At 45.2% G+C, this 13,729-nt stretch overlaps 1 protein-coding gene across 3 annotated transcripts in view; it reads left to right on the top strand.

Moving 5' to 3' along the window:
• ppfia1 (PTPRF interacting protein alpha 1) overlaps positions 1-13,729 on the top strand; it is a 72,672-nt gene that overhangs the window by 52,498 nt on the left and 6,445 nt on the right. For 2 of the 3 annotated variants that reach the window (XM_079496816.1, XM_079496815.1), the window contains 7 exons: positions 717-779; positions 5,108-5,283; positions 7,015-7,112; positions 9,545-9,720; positions 10,369-10,437; positions 11,765-11,963; positions 12,209-12,280. In XM_079496816.1, the coding sequence (XP_079352942.1) occupies positions 717-779; positions 5,108-5,283; positions 7,015-7,112; positions 9,545-9,720; positions 10,369-10,437; positions 11,765-11,963; positions 12,209-12,264 (837 nt within the window). In that variant the 3' untranslated portion in view covers positions 12,265-12,280. The remainder of the gene's footprint in view (positions 1-716; positions 780-5,107; positions 5,284-7,014; positions 7,113-9,544; positions 9,721-10,368; positions 10,438-11,764; positions 11,964-12,208; positions 12,281-13,729) is intronic. The other variant, XM_079496817.1, reaches the window with a different exon arrangement.

Here is a 13,729-nt window from a genome sequence, read left to right as displayed (position 1 = left end):
TGGTGATAGGTTCTTGGTTTACTTATGATCCTAGATGGATATTTCTATGTTTATATATATTCTACTGTTAACCCATTTTGGACTGAGGTCGATGAAAAAAAAGGCTTCTAAATCCATAAACATTTTTCTGAAAAACCTATGTTTCTATGTCAGTGGTGCTCAACCTTTTTCATGTCAAGGACCCCCAGAATTATCTCTATTGGGCCACGGACCCCCATATCAAAATATGTAGTTCCAGGGACCCCCCAGAAGCAAATATTTTCGTTAAAAATGTTCGCTCTGAAATATATATTCAATGATTTGCGCCACATTTTAACGATTTTTCAAAAATAGCTAAATTATTCCCGCCCAAAATGGGTTCTTGGTTTACTTATGATCCTAGATGACTATTTCTCGTGTTTTCCTTGCCGCTCTGGATTAAGAGCGTCTACTAGATGCCTACATTTTAAAGCATGTTGATTTGTCTATACCTTCTGCCCTTCTCACACACCTGGCCGTCTGATTGGGCGCCACAGTTGTCACTCTATACCCAACACTTAACTCCTGTTCTGTAGCGATCACAGTAACAAGCTGATTAACCCCAATTAACAACCAATTCAATAATCAACCGCTTATATTTATTAAAACTCTTGTTTCTTTATCCCGCCATCCTCTCTCTCTCTATGCACGCTTCTCTCTCTCTTGTGATTGGTTGTGTGTGTGGGTCACGTGATCAGTACACGGACAACGTTTGGCTCACACACGAAGAAATGGAAACATTGGCGGCCACGCCCCCCACGGTTAGTCTCACTGTGATTGGCTGGCCAGACTGCGGCCCGGCCAACGTGATTGGCTGTGGGGTTTGTTCGAACAACGTTCCAAGTGGCCTTTCTTCCTCAAGTGTTCCTCAACAACAAAAAAAGACTATAATGTTAGGGAGGGACTAGTGGAGAAGAGATCCAGTAGAACTAAAAGACAAGTCATTTCACAACACGTAGCAAGCTTGTAGATCGGCTATTTTCAACGTTATGGGATACAAATTTTAGTAATTGACGGGCCACAGGCGAGCCGACCATTACCTAGCAACGGGGGCGCTGCTGGACGGTGGATATCAGCGAGGCTATTCTGATTCAATTAAAACCTAAAAAGACGCCAAAGACGTCACCGGCAGTAAACAAGTTATAATGAGATGTTACTAAATAACTACAGTACATGGGATACACTGTGGAACGCACGTTAATTTGCCTCAAACCATAGCCCACTTTGAGAGCAGTGGATCCATCCATCCATCTTCAACCGCTTATCCATAGTCAGGTCGCAGGGGCAACAGCTCCACCAGAGAGCTCCAGACTTCCCTCTCCAGAGCATCAATAGCTTCCTCCTGGGGATCCCGAGGCGTTCCAAGGCCATTGAGTCCCTCCAACTGTGCCTTGGTCTGCCCTGGGGGTCTCCTCCCAGTGGGACGTGCCTCGAGGACCTCCCTAGGGAGACGCTCGAGATGCATCTTAAACCAGATGCCCGAACCACCTTAGCTGGCTCCTTTCCAGGCGAAGAAGCAGCGACTCGACTCAGAGTCTCTCTCGCGTGAGAGAACTTCTCTCACCCTATATCTCTAAGGGAGATACCAGCCACCAACTCATTTCGGCCTCTTGTATCCGTGACCTTATTCTTTTGGTCATGACCCACACTTCATGACCATAGAGTGGTGGATCGAAGGTTTTTAGTCCCCAGGTTTCTATATAATAGTATTGAATACACAGAGGGGGCGGGGCTTCTTGGAACGAGGACTTGTGTGTTTAATTCCAGAGGTGTTTTCGTGGCTGTGTGGTGGTCTGACCTCTCTGCAGGTTATTGTTGTTGTAGTTGTGTTAGTGTGCACGTGATTGTTGTGTGTACGTGTAGTTCTGTTAGTGTGCATGTGATTGTTGTGTGTAGGTGTAGTCGTGTTAGTGTGCACGTGATTGTTGTGTGTAGGTGTAGTTGTATTAGTGTGCACGTGATGTGTGTGTCGTGTTCCAAAAAATAAACAAATGATCCTGGCGGTTTCACTCGTATGCATACGAAGAATCAACTGACGGAGAGACAACGCTAATGTTAATGCTGACGAATTAGTACAATGTTCACCAGAACCAGACTATCACATATGAGTGACAGAGTCAACTCCCCGACAACATCTGCGAGACAGTGTGTTTATTTTTGGACCCACAAAGCTTATAAGAGACTATTATAAGATGACCCAATGTTATTCTCCATGGAGACAAATCCGCGACCACACAAGGGATGAGCGAGTGACGTCAGGACTTCTGTACTCTGTAGGCTGAGAGACATAATATTGTAGTGCTGTTGTGTAGAGTATCATCTTCTGCTGCTTGGTAAAAAAAAAAACACTAAGAATTCTCAGCTTGATTGGTTTGACATCAAATGGAGATTAATGCCCGGACTACACTGGGGACGGAATGCCACGGTAATCAATGGAACCAACAGTACTGCCACTATAATCAATGGAACCAACAGTACTGCCACAGTAATCAATGGAACCAACAGTACTGCCACTGTAATCAATGGAACCAACAGTACTGCCACTATAATCAATGGAACCAACAGTACTGCCACTGTAATCAATGGAACCAACAGTACTGCCACAGTAATCAATGGAACCAACAGTACTGCCACAGTAATCAATGGAACCAACAGTACTGCCACAGTAATCAATGGAACCAACAGTACTGCCACAGTAATCAATGGAACCAACAGTACTGCCACTGTAATCAATGGAACCAACAGTACTGCCACTGTAATCAATGGAACCAACAGTACTGCCACTGTAATCAATGGAACCAACAGTACTGCCACTGTAATCAATGGAACCAACGGTACTGTCACTAATCAATATAACCAGCAGTACTGCCACTGTAATCAATGGAACCAACAGTACTGCCACTGTAATCAATGGAACCAGCAGTACTGTCACTGTAATCAATGGAACCAGCAGTACTTCCACTGTAATCAATGGAACCAGCAGTACTGCAATCAATGGAATCCTTTTTTACGCTCTGTGCTCTATTTTTCCCTCATCTCCGCGCGGGTTACGCAGCCCTTCGCCTCGCCTTCAGAGGGGGAAAAAACAGGGGTTCCGTCCCCAATGTAGTCTGGCCGTAAGGAAGTGGGAAGACCAGGACAACATGGAATATTGTGGAAGACATAATCAAGATTTATGAGGGGCACCCTCATAACACATTATATATTTCAGGCAAGACTGAAAAGATGTTTTGCATCTCTGATCAGTTAGGTTTGCAAGACAGAAAAGTCTTCATAGGCCAAAAGTGAATTTCAGATCACTGCAAGCATGTAGTGTAGAGTTTAAAATTTGTCAGAGTTTCAGAATATACATTTTGGCACTGTTCTCCCAGGGTATTTTGTAAATGGGGATACTTTTTTAAACTTGCAACTTTATTGTTGAAAGACTGAACCTCTTTTTTTATTTTATTTCAAAGGTTAACTTTATTTTGAAACTTATGTCACAGCACAGCTAGCTGCAGCTTTCGTTCTGAAACAGCCTGAGCTGTTCTGAAACTCTGCAGGGAGGACGGGGGGAGGGGACAGGCCTCCCCCCGTCAATAATCTTGAGAGCTTGTAACCCAGCTCTGGTCCATAGCGTTAGGAGAAAGTCTCCTCAACGCTATATGAACCAGAGCTTCTAGATAGGCTACTGTTGGTGTGTTGGTATGTGACTGCATGTTCTCCTCCTAACCCAGCTCTGGTCCATAGCATTGGGAGAACGTCTCCTCAACGCTATATGAACCAGAGCTCCTCCTAACCCAGCTCTGGTCCATAGCGTTGGGAGAACGTCTCCTCAACGCTATATGAACCAGAGCTTCTCCCAACACAGCTGGACCCTACAGGTGTAGAGTGTTAATGCAGTGGGTGTGGTGGGGGTGTTTATGTTAGTCACGCATGTTCTCCTAACTAGGTGTAGTGTGTGTTGGGTGTATAAATTGAATGACTCCATGTTCTAACCCAGAACTACAGGTGTAGTGTGTTAATGTAGTAGTGTGATGGGTGGGGGTATTAATATTAATGGTGCATGTTCTCCTAACCCAGCACTCACTAAAGCACCGCCTCTGTGTTCTTGTTCACCATGCTCACGCTAACCACGCTAACCAATGCTAACCACGCTAACCCAGGAGGATGAGGAGGGTAGCTGGGCCCAGGTTTGACCCCACACACCTGCCTGTCTCTGTCTATCTCTCTGTCTGTCTGCCTGTTTGGCTGTCTTTTTCCCACTGTCTCTGATAGTATGAACATCTAAAGTGAACCCTACCCTACTTTATTTATAATACATATTTATGAAGGCAAGCCTTAAGGTGCGTTCAAACCTGAAGATATAGATTGGTTTCCAGTCTCTTCAATCGCTACACTTTGATCGCGCAGGTCGGCGTTGGGGGGGGGGGGGGGGGGGGGGGGGGGAAATAAAATTGTACCTCAAAACACCAGAGCCGAGCTAGGAAACACCAATGACTGCTTGGTTCAATATATTTAACATAATTCCGGCTACTATATAATTTATCAGCAGCAACATTAGTTCCTATGTCTTTGCAAAGCGCTTGTGTATAGTTTTTTGATGAATAAAACCACCGCGGCTCCGAACAACATCAACGCTGATTGGCTGTCAGGACGCGATGCGTGGAGTACATGGAGTCCATGCGACCGTTCGCGTCGCCCTGTTCATGCCGAGCCCGTTTGCGCGATTTCTCGTCTTTGCATTGACTTTGAATGTAATCTCTAACTATCCAGGTTTGAACGTAGCTTAAGACATTAAGTCTCTGATTGCTCAGTCTGAATAAAGCCTTACAGACATCTTGTCTCCGATTGGCCAGTCTGAACAAAGCCTTAGATATCTTCTCTGTTATTGGCCAGTCTGAACAAAGCCTTACAGACATCTTGTCTGTGATTGTCAAGTGTGAACATAGCCTTACAGACATCTCGCCTCTGATTGGCCAGTCTGAACAAAGCCTTACAGAGATCTTGTGTCTCATTGGCCACTGTGAACAAGACCTTACAGACATCTCGCCTCCGATTGGCCAGTATGAACGAAGCCTTACAGCCATGCTTGTCTCTGATTGGCTAGACGCTGGCGTACGGGGACATGAACCACGAGTGGATCGGTAACGAGTGGCTGCCCAGCCTGGGTCTGCCTCAGTACAGATCCTACTTCATGGAGTCTCTGGTGGACGCGCGCATGCTGGACCACCTGACCAAGAAGGACCTCCGAGGGCAGCTCAAGATGGTGGACAGCTTCCACAGGTATGACCTTTTGACCTTTTTAGAGGCATGATGAAGCCGATTGGACGCTGGGGCGATTAGTCAATTATTCGAGTTGGTCTCAAGGAAGCGCTGGTATAAAACCAGTGGTTCCCAAACCTTTTAGCCTGTGACTCAAAAGAGAGATTAGTAGGCATGTAACGATACACTCAACTCACCATACGATTAGTAGGCATGTAACGATACACTCAACTCACCATACGATTAATAGGCATGTAACGATACACTCAACTCACCATACGATTAGTAGGCATGTAACGATACACTCAACTCACCATACGATTAGTAGGCATGTAACGATACACTCAACTCACCATACGATTAGTAGGCATGTAACGATACACTCAACTCACCATACGATTAGTAGGCATGTAACGATACACTCAACTCACCATACGATTAGTAGGCATGTAACGATACACTCAACTCACCATACGATTAGTAGGCATGTAACGATACACTCAACTCACCATACGATTAGTAGGCATGTAACGATACACTCAACTCACCATACGATTAGTAGGCATGTAATGATACACTCAACTCACCATACGATTAGTAGGCATGTAACGATACACTCAACTCACCATACGATTAATAGGCATGTAACGATACACTCAACTCACCATACGATTAGTAGGCATGTAACGATACACTCAACTAGAGATTAGTAGGCATGTAACGATACACTCAACTCACCATACGATTAGTAGGCATGTAACGATACACTCAACTAGAGATTAGTAGGCATGTAACGATACACTCAACTAGAGATTAGTAGGCATGTAACGATACACTCAACTCACCATACGATTAGTAGGCATGTAACGATACACTCAACTAGAGATTAGTAGGCATGTAACGATACACTCAACTCACCATACGATTAGTAGGCATGTAACGATACACTCAACTAGAGATTAGTAGGCATGTAACGATACACTCAACTCACCATACGATTAGTAGCCATGTAACGATACACTCAACTAGAGATTAGTAGGCATGTAACGATACACTCAACTAGAGATTAGTAGGCATGTAACGATACACTCAACTAGAGATTAGTAGGCATGTAACGATACACTCAACTAGAGATTAGTAGGCATGTAACGATACACTCAACTAGAGATTAGTAGGCATGTAACGATACACTCAACTAGAGATTAGTAGGCATGTAACGATACACTCAACTAGAGATTAGTAGGCATGTAACGATACACTCAACTCACCATACGATTTGTCACAATATTTTAAACACAAAATTATTTTCCAGACAAATGATTTCCATAAAAATAATATTTAGAAAAACTCAATCTTTTTTTCCCTTTTTTTTTTTCAATTGTAGGTAAAATAAAATGGGATTTATTTTTTTACTCCAGTCGTGACCCATACAAATGTGTCCATGACCCACAAAGTGGTCCCGACCCACTGTTTGGGAAACACTGCTTTATACAATGATTAGGCTTAGGATACTAGCTTGATTGATTGATTACTTAATTAGTCAAAAATGTGAAATGCACAGAGAGAGGTACAGTAAAACATTGAAGCTAAAAGGTCTCCATTGTGGTCCTTTTTATTCAATTCATCTACAGAGCATATAGTCATAAGGACAACTAACTATGTTCTTCAAAACATTAGGTCATTCTAAAAACTATTGACTAGTCACGTTGTTTTGCTGATTTGTGTGTGTGTGTGTGTGTGTGTGTGTAACAGGAACAGTTTCCAGTGTGGAGTCATGTCTCTGAGGAGACTCAACTATGACAGGAAGGAACTGGAGAGAAAGAGAGAGGACTCTACGGAAGAACTACAAGGTAATAGAACTACAAGTACCATGACCACCATTATGTCTTATAGTAGAACTACAAGTACCAACCTAGAGGAAGAGAGAAGACTCACTACAAGGTACCATTAACTCATACCGCCATCTAGTGGTGGCTCAGAGCGGCGCACTTGCCACACATAACTCAATGGCCAAGGCTCTTAGATTGAAAGCCTGTTTGGCCGGTAACCGAGAATCAGGAAGTAAAAATCTGCCGTTTAATGTTCCGCGATTGTCATTTAATTCACCCAAAACATACTTTTTGTAAGCTAGGATCATATCGTTTAGAGAAAGGAGCCGCAAATCAAGCTTGTTTTGGTCTAAAAAGAAGAATCCAAGAAATGTACGTTCATAGGCCCTCATTTATCAATTGAGTGCAAATTCTGCCCCAAATTCGAGTGTAGGATTCGTAGTACACCCACGTCGGGTCGGCATTTACAAAGTGATCGTAGACAGCTGTTCCTTCCTAATTTCATTCCTAGCAGTGATAAATGTGACGGCTGAAATCAATCTGGCACGCCCTATAAAATCTAGCCGCGCCCTCGGTTTTGCGACATGAACAACTGCAATACGACCTGGAAACCATGGTTACAGGGAAAGAAAGTTTCACTCGCTTGCCTAAGTTGCCTTTCTGCCCCCTCCCATACACACACACAGACGCACGCACGCACACGCACGCACAAGCAACTTGTTGTATCTTAAATAAATAAACCTGCATGAATTAAATAAAGCTGTAGGACTACGCTGTCTGTTTCTCCTCTCGCTTCGCTTCCCTTGCTGCCCGCATCACCCCCCCCCGCACGCACGCACGCACATATCGCAATTTGCAAGCAACTGTCACTGTGTGTTGTTAGTTGTATATTAAATTATTAAAGTCTTTTTAATTTAATATACAACAAGATATATTGGTGAACGAAAACCTGAACCTGTGAACCATGAATTAAATAACAAATAGGCACACACACGCTGCTGTTTTGCATAGGTGCTCCTCCTGTCCTGTCTGTCTGTCTGTCTCTCTCTATCACTGTGGTCCGTCCGTGACCAACTGACCATGCACCGCACGTTCGACAGACTATTTAGATTGCCTCGCAGTCGCTGCAGTGGCTGGGCACTGGTGGTGGTGGGCTGGCTGGGTAGCCTACCTTTATCTCCGATGCGGTTCCCACGTGCGCTGGCACGGTACATTTGGCATTCGAGCGACGCGTCAGGTTTATTAAACGAGGAGGAGATTGCACATACCGTAACTCCAGAAAGACATCGGCCTGCTGTAGATTATAGGCTACAGTAGGCTACCCACGTTGGGACTCTCCGCAGCTGCAGCACTGCACTAGCCTATAGTACTCTCCAACGTCCCGTCATGGAAATATTTCAGCACAGACAGCCCAAATCCTCGCATGTATGCGCTCATGCAAAACACTGTTTAAATGGCTTAAGCATCTAACTTGCAACATTGTTTTTAATTGCGCGATTTTAATTACTTGTAAAGTTGGAAATCTCCTAATTTCATATGACACAAAGACACATCTTATATGTATTTAGCCCATATATACCTATACAGTTTTATATAAACATTTTAGGAGTGAATACATATGTTTAGATGCCTGTGACAGCCTCTCAGCTGGTCAAACAATGCTGCTCCGCTGTTCTACGACAGAAAAACAGGTGAGGACAAAGCGTACGACAGCTCCCGACCAGACGTGAGTTTTGTCTTGGCACAAGATCATTTTCAATCTTTGGCGCAAATCGTAAATGCCGAAAATTGCGGTAATTTCGGCGTACACCCACATTTTGGCGTACGCACGGTTGATAAATGAGGGCCTAAGAATCTGTGTCCCCATAGACAGGACTCCATTGACCAGCAGATTTTACATTTCGGTTTTTTCCTTTTTTTTATTTTTCTTCACCACACCGGAACCGGAGTGTTATGAGCGCATACAGGATGCTAATATCAATCGTAATCAATTGGCATTAAAAAAGGCGTCCAAAGGCGATCTCCATAATCCATAATGTTGCAGATGTTGTGGTGTGGTCCAATCAGAGGGTGTTATGTTATTACAGATGTCCTGGTGTGGTCCAATGAGAGGGTGTTATGTTATTACAGATGTTGTGGTGTGGTCCAATGAGAGGGTGTTATGTCATTCCAGATGTTGTGGTGTGGTCCAATCGGAGGGTGTTGTTATTCCAGATGTTGTGGTGTGGTCCAATCAGAGGGTGTTATGTTATTACAGATGTTCTGGTGTGGTCCAATGAGAGGGTGTTGTTATTCCAGATGTTGTGGTGTGGTCCAATCAGAGGGTGTTATGTTATGGTGTGGTCCAATCAGAGGGTGTTATGTTATTCCAGATGTTGTGGTGTGGTCCAATCGGAGGGTGTTCTGTTATTCCAGGTGTTGTGGTCCAATCAGAGCGTGTTATGTCATTCCAGATGTGGTGGTGTGGTCCAATGAGAGGGTGATCCAGTGGATCCAGGCCATGGGGCTGAAGGAGTACAGCAGTAATCTGTATGAGAGCGGTGTTCACGGAGCGATGCTGGCTCTGGACGAGACCTTCGACCACAACGCCCTGGCCCTGATGCTGCAGGTCCCTATGTCTAACACACAGGTCAGTGCACGCACACACACTGCTGCAGGTCCCTATGTCCAACACACAGGTCAGTGCACGCACACGCACGACTGCCAGTCGACTAACAGCTAATTTATTCATATTAATTTCGACTATACAAATCCTTAGTCGGGGACAGGCCTAGTGCACGCACACACACTGCTGCAGGTCACTATGTCTAACACACAGGTTAGTGCACGCACACACACACTGTCCCTATGTCTAACACACAGGTTAGTGCACGCACACACACACTGTCCCTATGTCCAACACACAGGTTAGTGCACGCACACACACTGCTGCAGGTCCCTATGTCCAACACACAGGTTACTGCACGCACACACACTGCTGCAGGTCCCTATGTCCAACACACAGGTTAGTGCACGCACACACACACTGCTGCAGGTCCCTATGTCCAACACACAGGTTAGTGCACGCACACACACACACTGTCCCTATGTCCAACACACAGGTTAGTGCACGCACACACACACACTGTCCCTATGTCCAACACACAGGTTAGTTTTTTTCCTGTGATGTTATTGGCTACTTTCTCCCCTTGGAGCTCCAAACGCTTTAACAAACCGGCGGGGTAGAGCCATTGGCTATGCATGTTTAACGAGCCTGACCTTTGACCTTCCTTTACAGGCCAGAGCGACTCTAGAGCGAGAATACACCAGTCTGCTGAACATGGGAACTGAGAGACAACTGGATGAGGTGCGCACACACACACACACACACACACACGCGCACACACATGCACACAAAAAGACAGAAATTCCTTTGTAACCCATTATTTCACCCGTTGCCAATTGCCTAAGCTGTAATCCTGGGCGCTACTCTCCCTCTGCCAACCTGGGTAGAGCCTCGAACTGAGCTCATGCTTCCTTCAATGCATGAGGAGTGAACAGACCGCTTCTTTATCACCTGACGGGGGACGTAGCGCGTGGAAGGAAGGAACAAGTTATTCCAACCAGTTCCTTCCCCCTCCATCAGGGGGAGGCAGTATAGACGAGGATTACTGCATGTTTTTTTTGTGAGGGTACCTACCCTAGGGGACACGGGGAGAACATGTGAGGGTACCTACCCTAGGGGACACGGGGAGAAGATGTGAGGGTACCTACCCTAGGGGACACGGGGAGAAGATGCGAGGGTACCTACCCTAGGGGACACGGGGAGAAGATGTGGGGGTTCCTGCCCTAGGGGACATGGGGAGAACATAGAACATGTGAGGGTGCCTACCCTAGGGGACACGGGGAGAAGATGTGGGGGTTCCTGCCCTAGGGGACATGGGGAGAACATGCCAAACTCCACACAGAAAGGCACTTTCGCCAACCCCACCCAGGGTATGGGCACTGATGACGCGGAGGAGAGAACACACCCCCAGCGGGAATCGAACCCGGGATCTTCTAGCTGTGAAGCGAAAGCGCTACAGACTGCTCCCCCATGGCCCACTCCTTTAAAGTTGTAGTGAAATGAAAAATAAAAGTATTTTTCACACTTTTAGACCATATCCGTGGTCATCATGTGGGCATAAAAAAATGGGAAAAGTTTCATTTTTGCTTCCTTAAAACGAAAATGTACTGCGCGATCAATAACAGCCAATAAAAATTAAGCTCCCCCTTTTGATTCCCATTGCTGCATCGTCCTCCAAACACAGGTGGTTTTGATTACAAACTACTCTGTTTTTAATCTCATTCAAGATGACATCCAGACAGTGTATTACTCGTTTTAAACTTAATCGTCAGGCTAAAATATGTATATAGGATATAGGTTAGAAATAAATCCCCTGGCCTTGCTGCCGACTCTGTCACTTTGTTTACAAACGCCACTGCATGTGGTCATGCATGAGACGTACTTCTGTCCCATAGCCTGTAGGGATGCGACGCTCTGATTGGTTCAGAAACTACGATTCTGCCGTTTGAGGCTGAAACTTCAAAATGAAATGCCCAAATTAACAATTTCACCACATCTTTAAATAAGAGCGTCTGATAAATGCCTACACTGTAAATGTTTGAAAGGGCATCTTTGTCGCCCCCTCCAGGACGATGATAGGAACTTCCGGCGCGCTCCGTCGTGGAGGAAGAAGTTCCGCCCCAAAGACATGAGGGGCGTGTCCCTGGGCTCCTCTGACACGCTGCCCGCCAACTTCAGAGTGACCAATAGCAGCGCGGCGGCTCCCAGAGTGACCAATAGCAACGCAGCCTCTCCCTCCATGCAGCCAAAGAGAAGCCCCGCGGACGGTAGGCACTAGTGTGTGTGTGTGCGTGTGTGTGTGTGTGTGTGTGTGTGTGTGTGCTTGTTGGTGATAAGTGATTTCTGTTACTGCCCTGGCTGTTCCATGTACTCAGAATTCTTTCGATTGGCTTTGCTGCTCTAGCATCTGTGTGTGTGCGCGTGTGTGTGTGCGTGCATGCGTGCGTGTGTACACGCCTGTGTGTGCAGTGACTAACGTGCATGTGTGTGCATGTGCTCATGCTCACCGCAGGGAGCCAGTCCATTCAGAGACTGGACACTGCGACGGTCAGAACGTACTCCTGTTAACAGCAGCCCCACAACGGTGAGTTAGTCATGCTTTTACTGCAGTTTGACTCGCATTTTAAGTCCTCTGAATTGTTGAAGTTTTAATTTAGTCCACTTCATGGTGTTGTCATGATGCCTGACCCAGTGTTGATTTCGTCGACTTAAGCTGTGATCATTTTACACTTGGTTGCATACTGAAAATAGCAGATCTACAAGCTCACAACGTGTCGAAGATCTGCCATTACGATGTCATCAAGGCCCGCCAAAACACATTTTAGTCAACTAAATCAACTGTAGATTTAGTCAACTAAAATCTTATTTGATTTGCCACAACTTAAGCTAACTTTACCTAACTAAACGGACAACATCAAAGTGCTCGACTTAAACATCTCTCTTGTAGCAAAAAGCATAAGAGTAATTAAAATGAATAGGACAGCCAACTAACTGCTCCACCATTGTTGCTCAAACTTAGAAATGAGATTGCATGGGGGTCTGAATCTAGATCGCGACCTTTTTAAAATAAAAATTGTGTACCACTAGTTTCCTAGAGAGAAAATAATGCTGTGACCCGAGGGGATTGCGTCAGGGGCAGTGATGTCAGACTCTGTACTTGGATGTGTCCCAATTTCGAAGATGGCCGATCTACAATGTCTAGACTGCAAGCTTATAGTCCTTTTAGACCTTGTAGTTTAGTGTTTATCTGTTGGTGAAATTGTCAGTATACTATTTAACCATAGTTTTAGTCATCATAGCTTAGTTTTTATTTAGTTTAGTTTTCATCCGTGAAAACGGGTAGTGGAGCAACATTTAATTTAGTTTTAGTTTATTGTTAGTCTGAATGCACACGCAGATCCGACACACCAAAGATCAGACATGCGGAAACAGCGGTCGAACATGCACTGCTCCCGTGCTTGCGGTTATGGTTAGGTTAGGGTTTTAGGTCTGTTGTCGGTCTAATGACAGTCTAGTTTTAGTCAGTGAAAACAGGTAGGTAAATTAACACTCAGCGCCACACTGCTCTGTCTCTAACCTTTGAACTCTAACTAAACCTCACCTGTACTCTGTCGTACCACGGTCACCTTTGAACTTTAACCTCATCTATGCTCCGTGCTACCACCATGGCCTTTGAACTTTAACCTCATCTATACACCATGCCACCACCGTGTCTCTGACCTATCCAAGCTAACTATAGTGGTCAGCCATTATGACCTCTGACCTTAACAAAATGAGCGCCAGGATTTCTTTCAAAATAGCTCGGGGTGCCGGGCAGATATGGCAGCCTTCCGTACAAGGACCAGGATGCATAATGTTGCTTGCTTACCTCGCGATGATTATGATAAAGTATTTCTAGAAGCATTAATATTCTAAACGAGAGGCATGTTGAAGTCAGAAATGAAGACAGAAGTATGACCATCTGGTCAAAACCATGGAGAGCTCCCTACATTAGGAGAGACGAGCCGTTCTTTCTGAGCCGTAAACCAAGAAA

This window comes from Electrona antarctica (genome assembly GCF_951216825.1).
Source record: "Electrona antarctica genome assembly, chromosome: 3".
Taxonomy (NCBI): Eukaryota; Metazoa; Chordata; class Actinopteri; order Myctophiformes; family Myctophidae; genus Electrona; species Electrona antarctica.
This window is presented reverse-complemented; position numbering and strand designations above follow the sequence as displayed.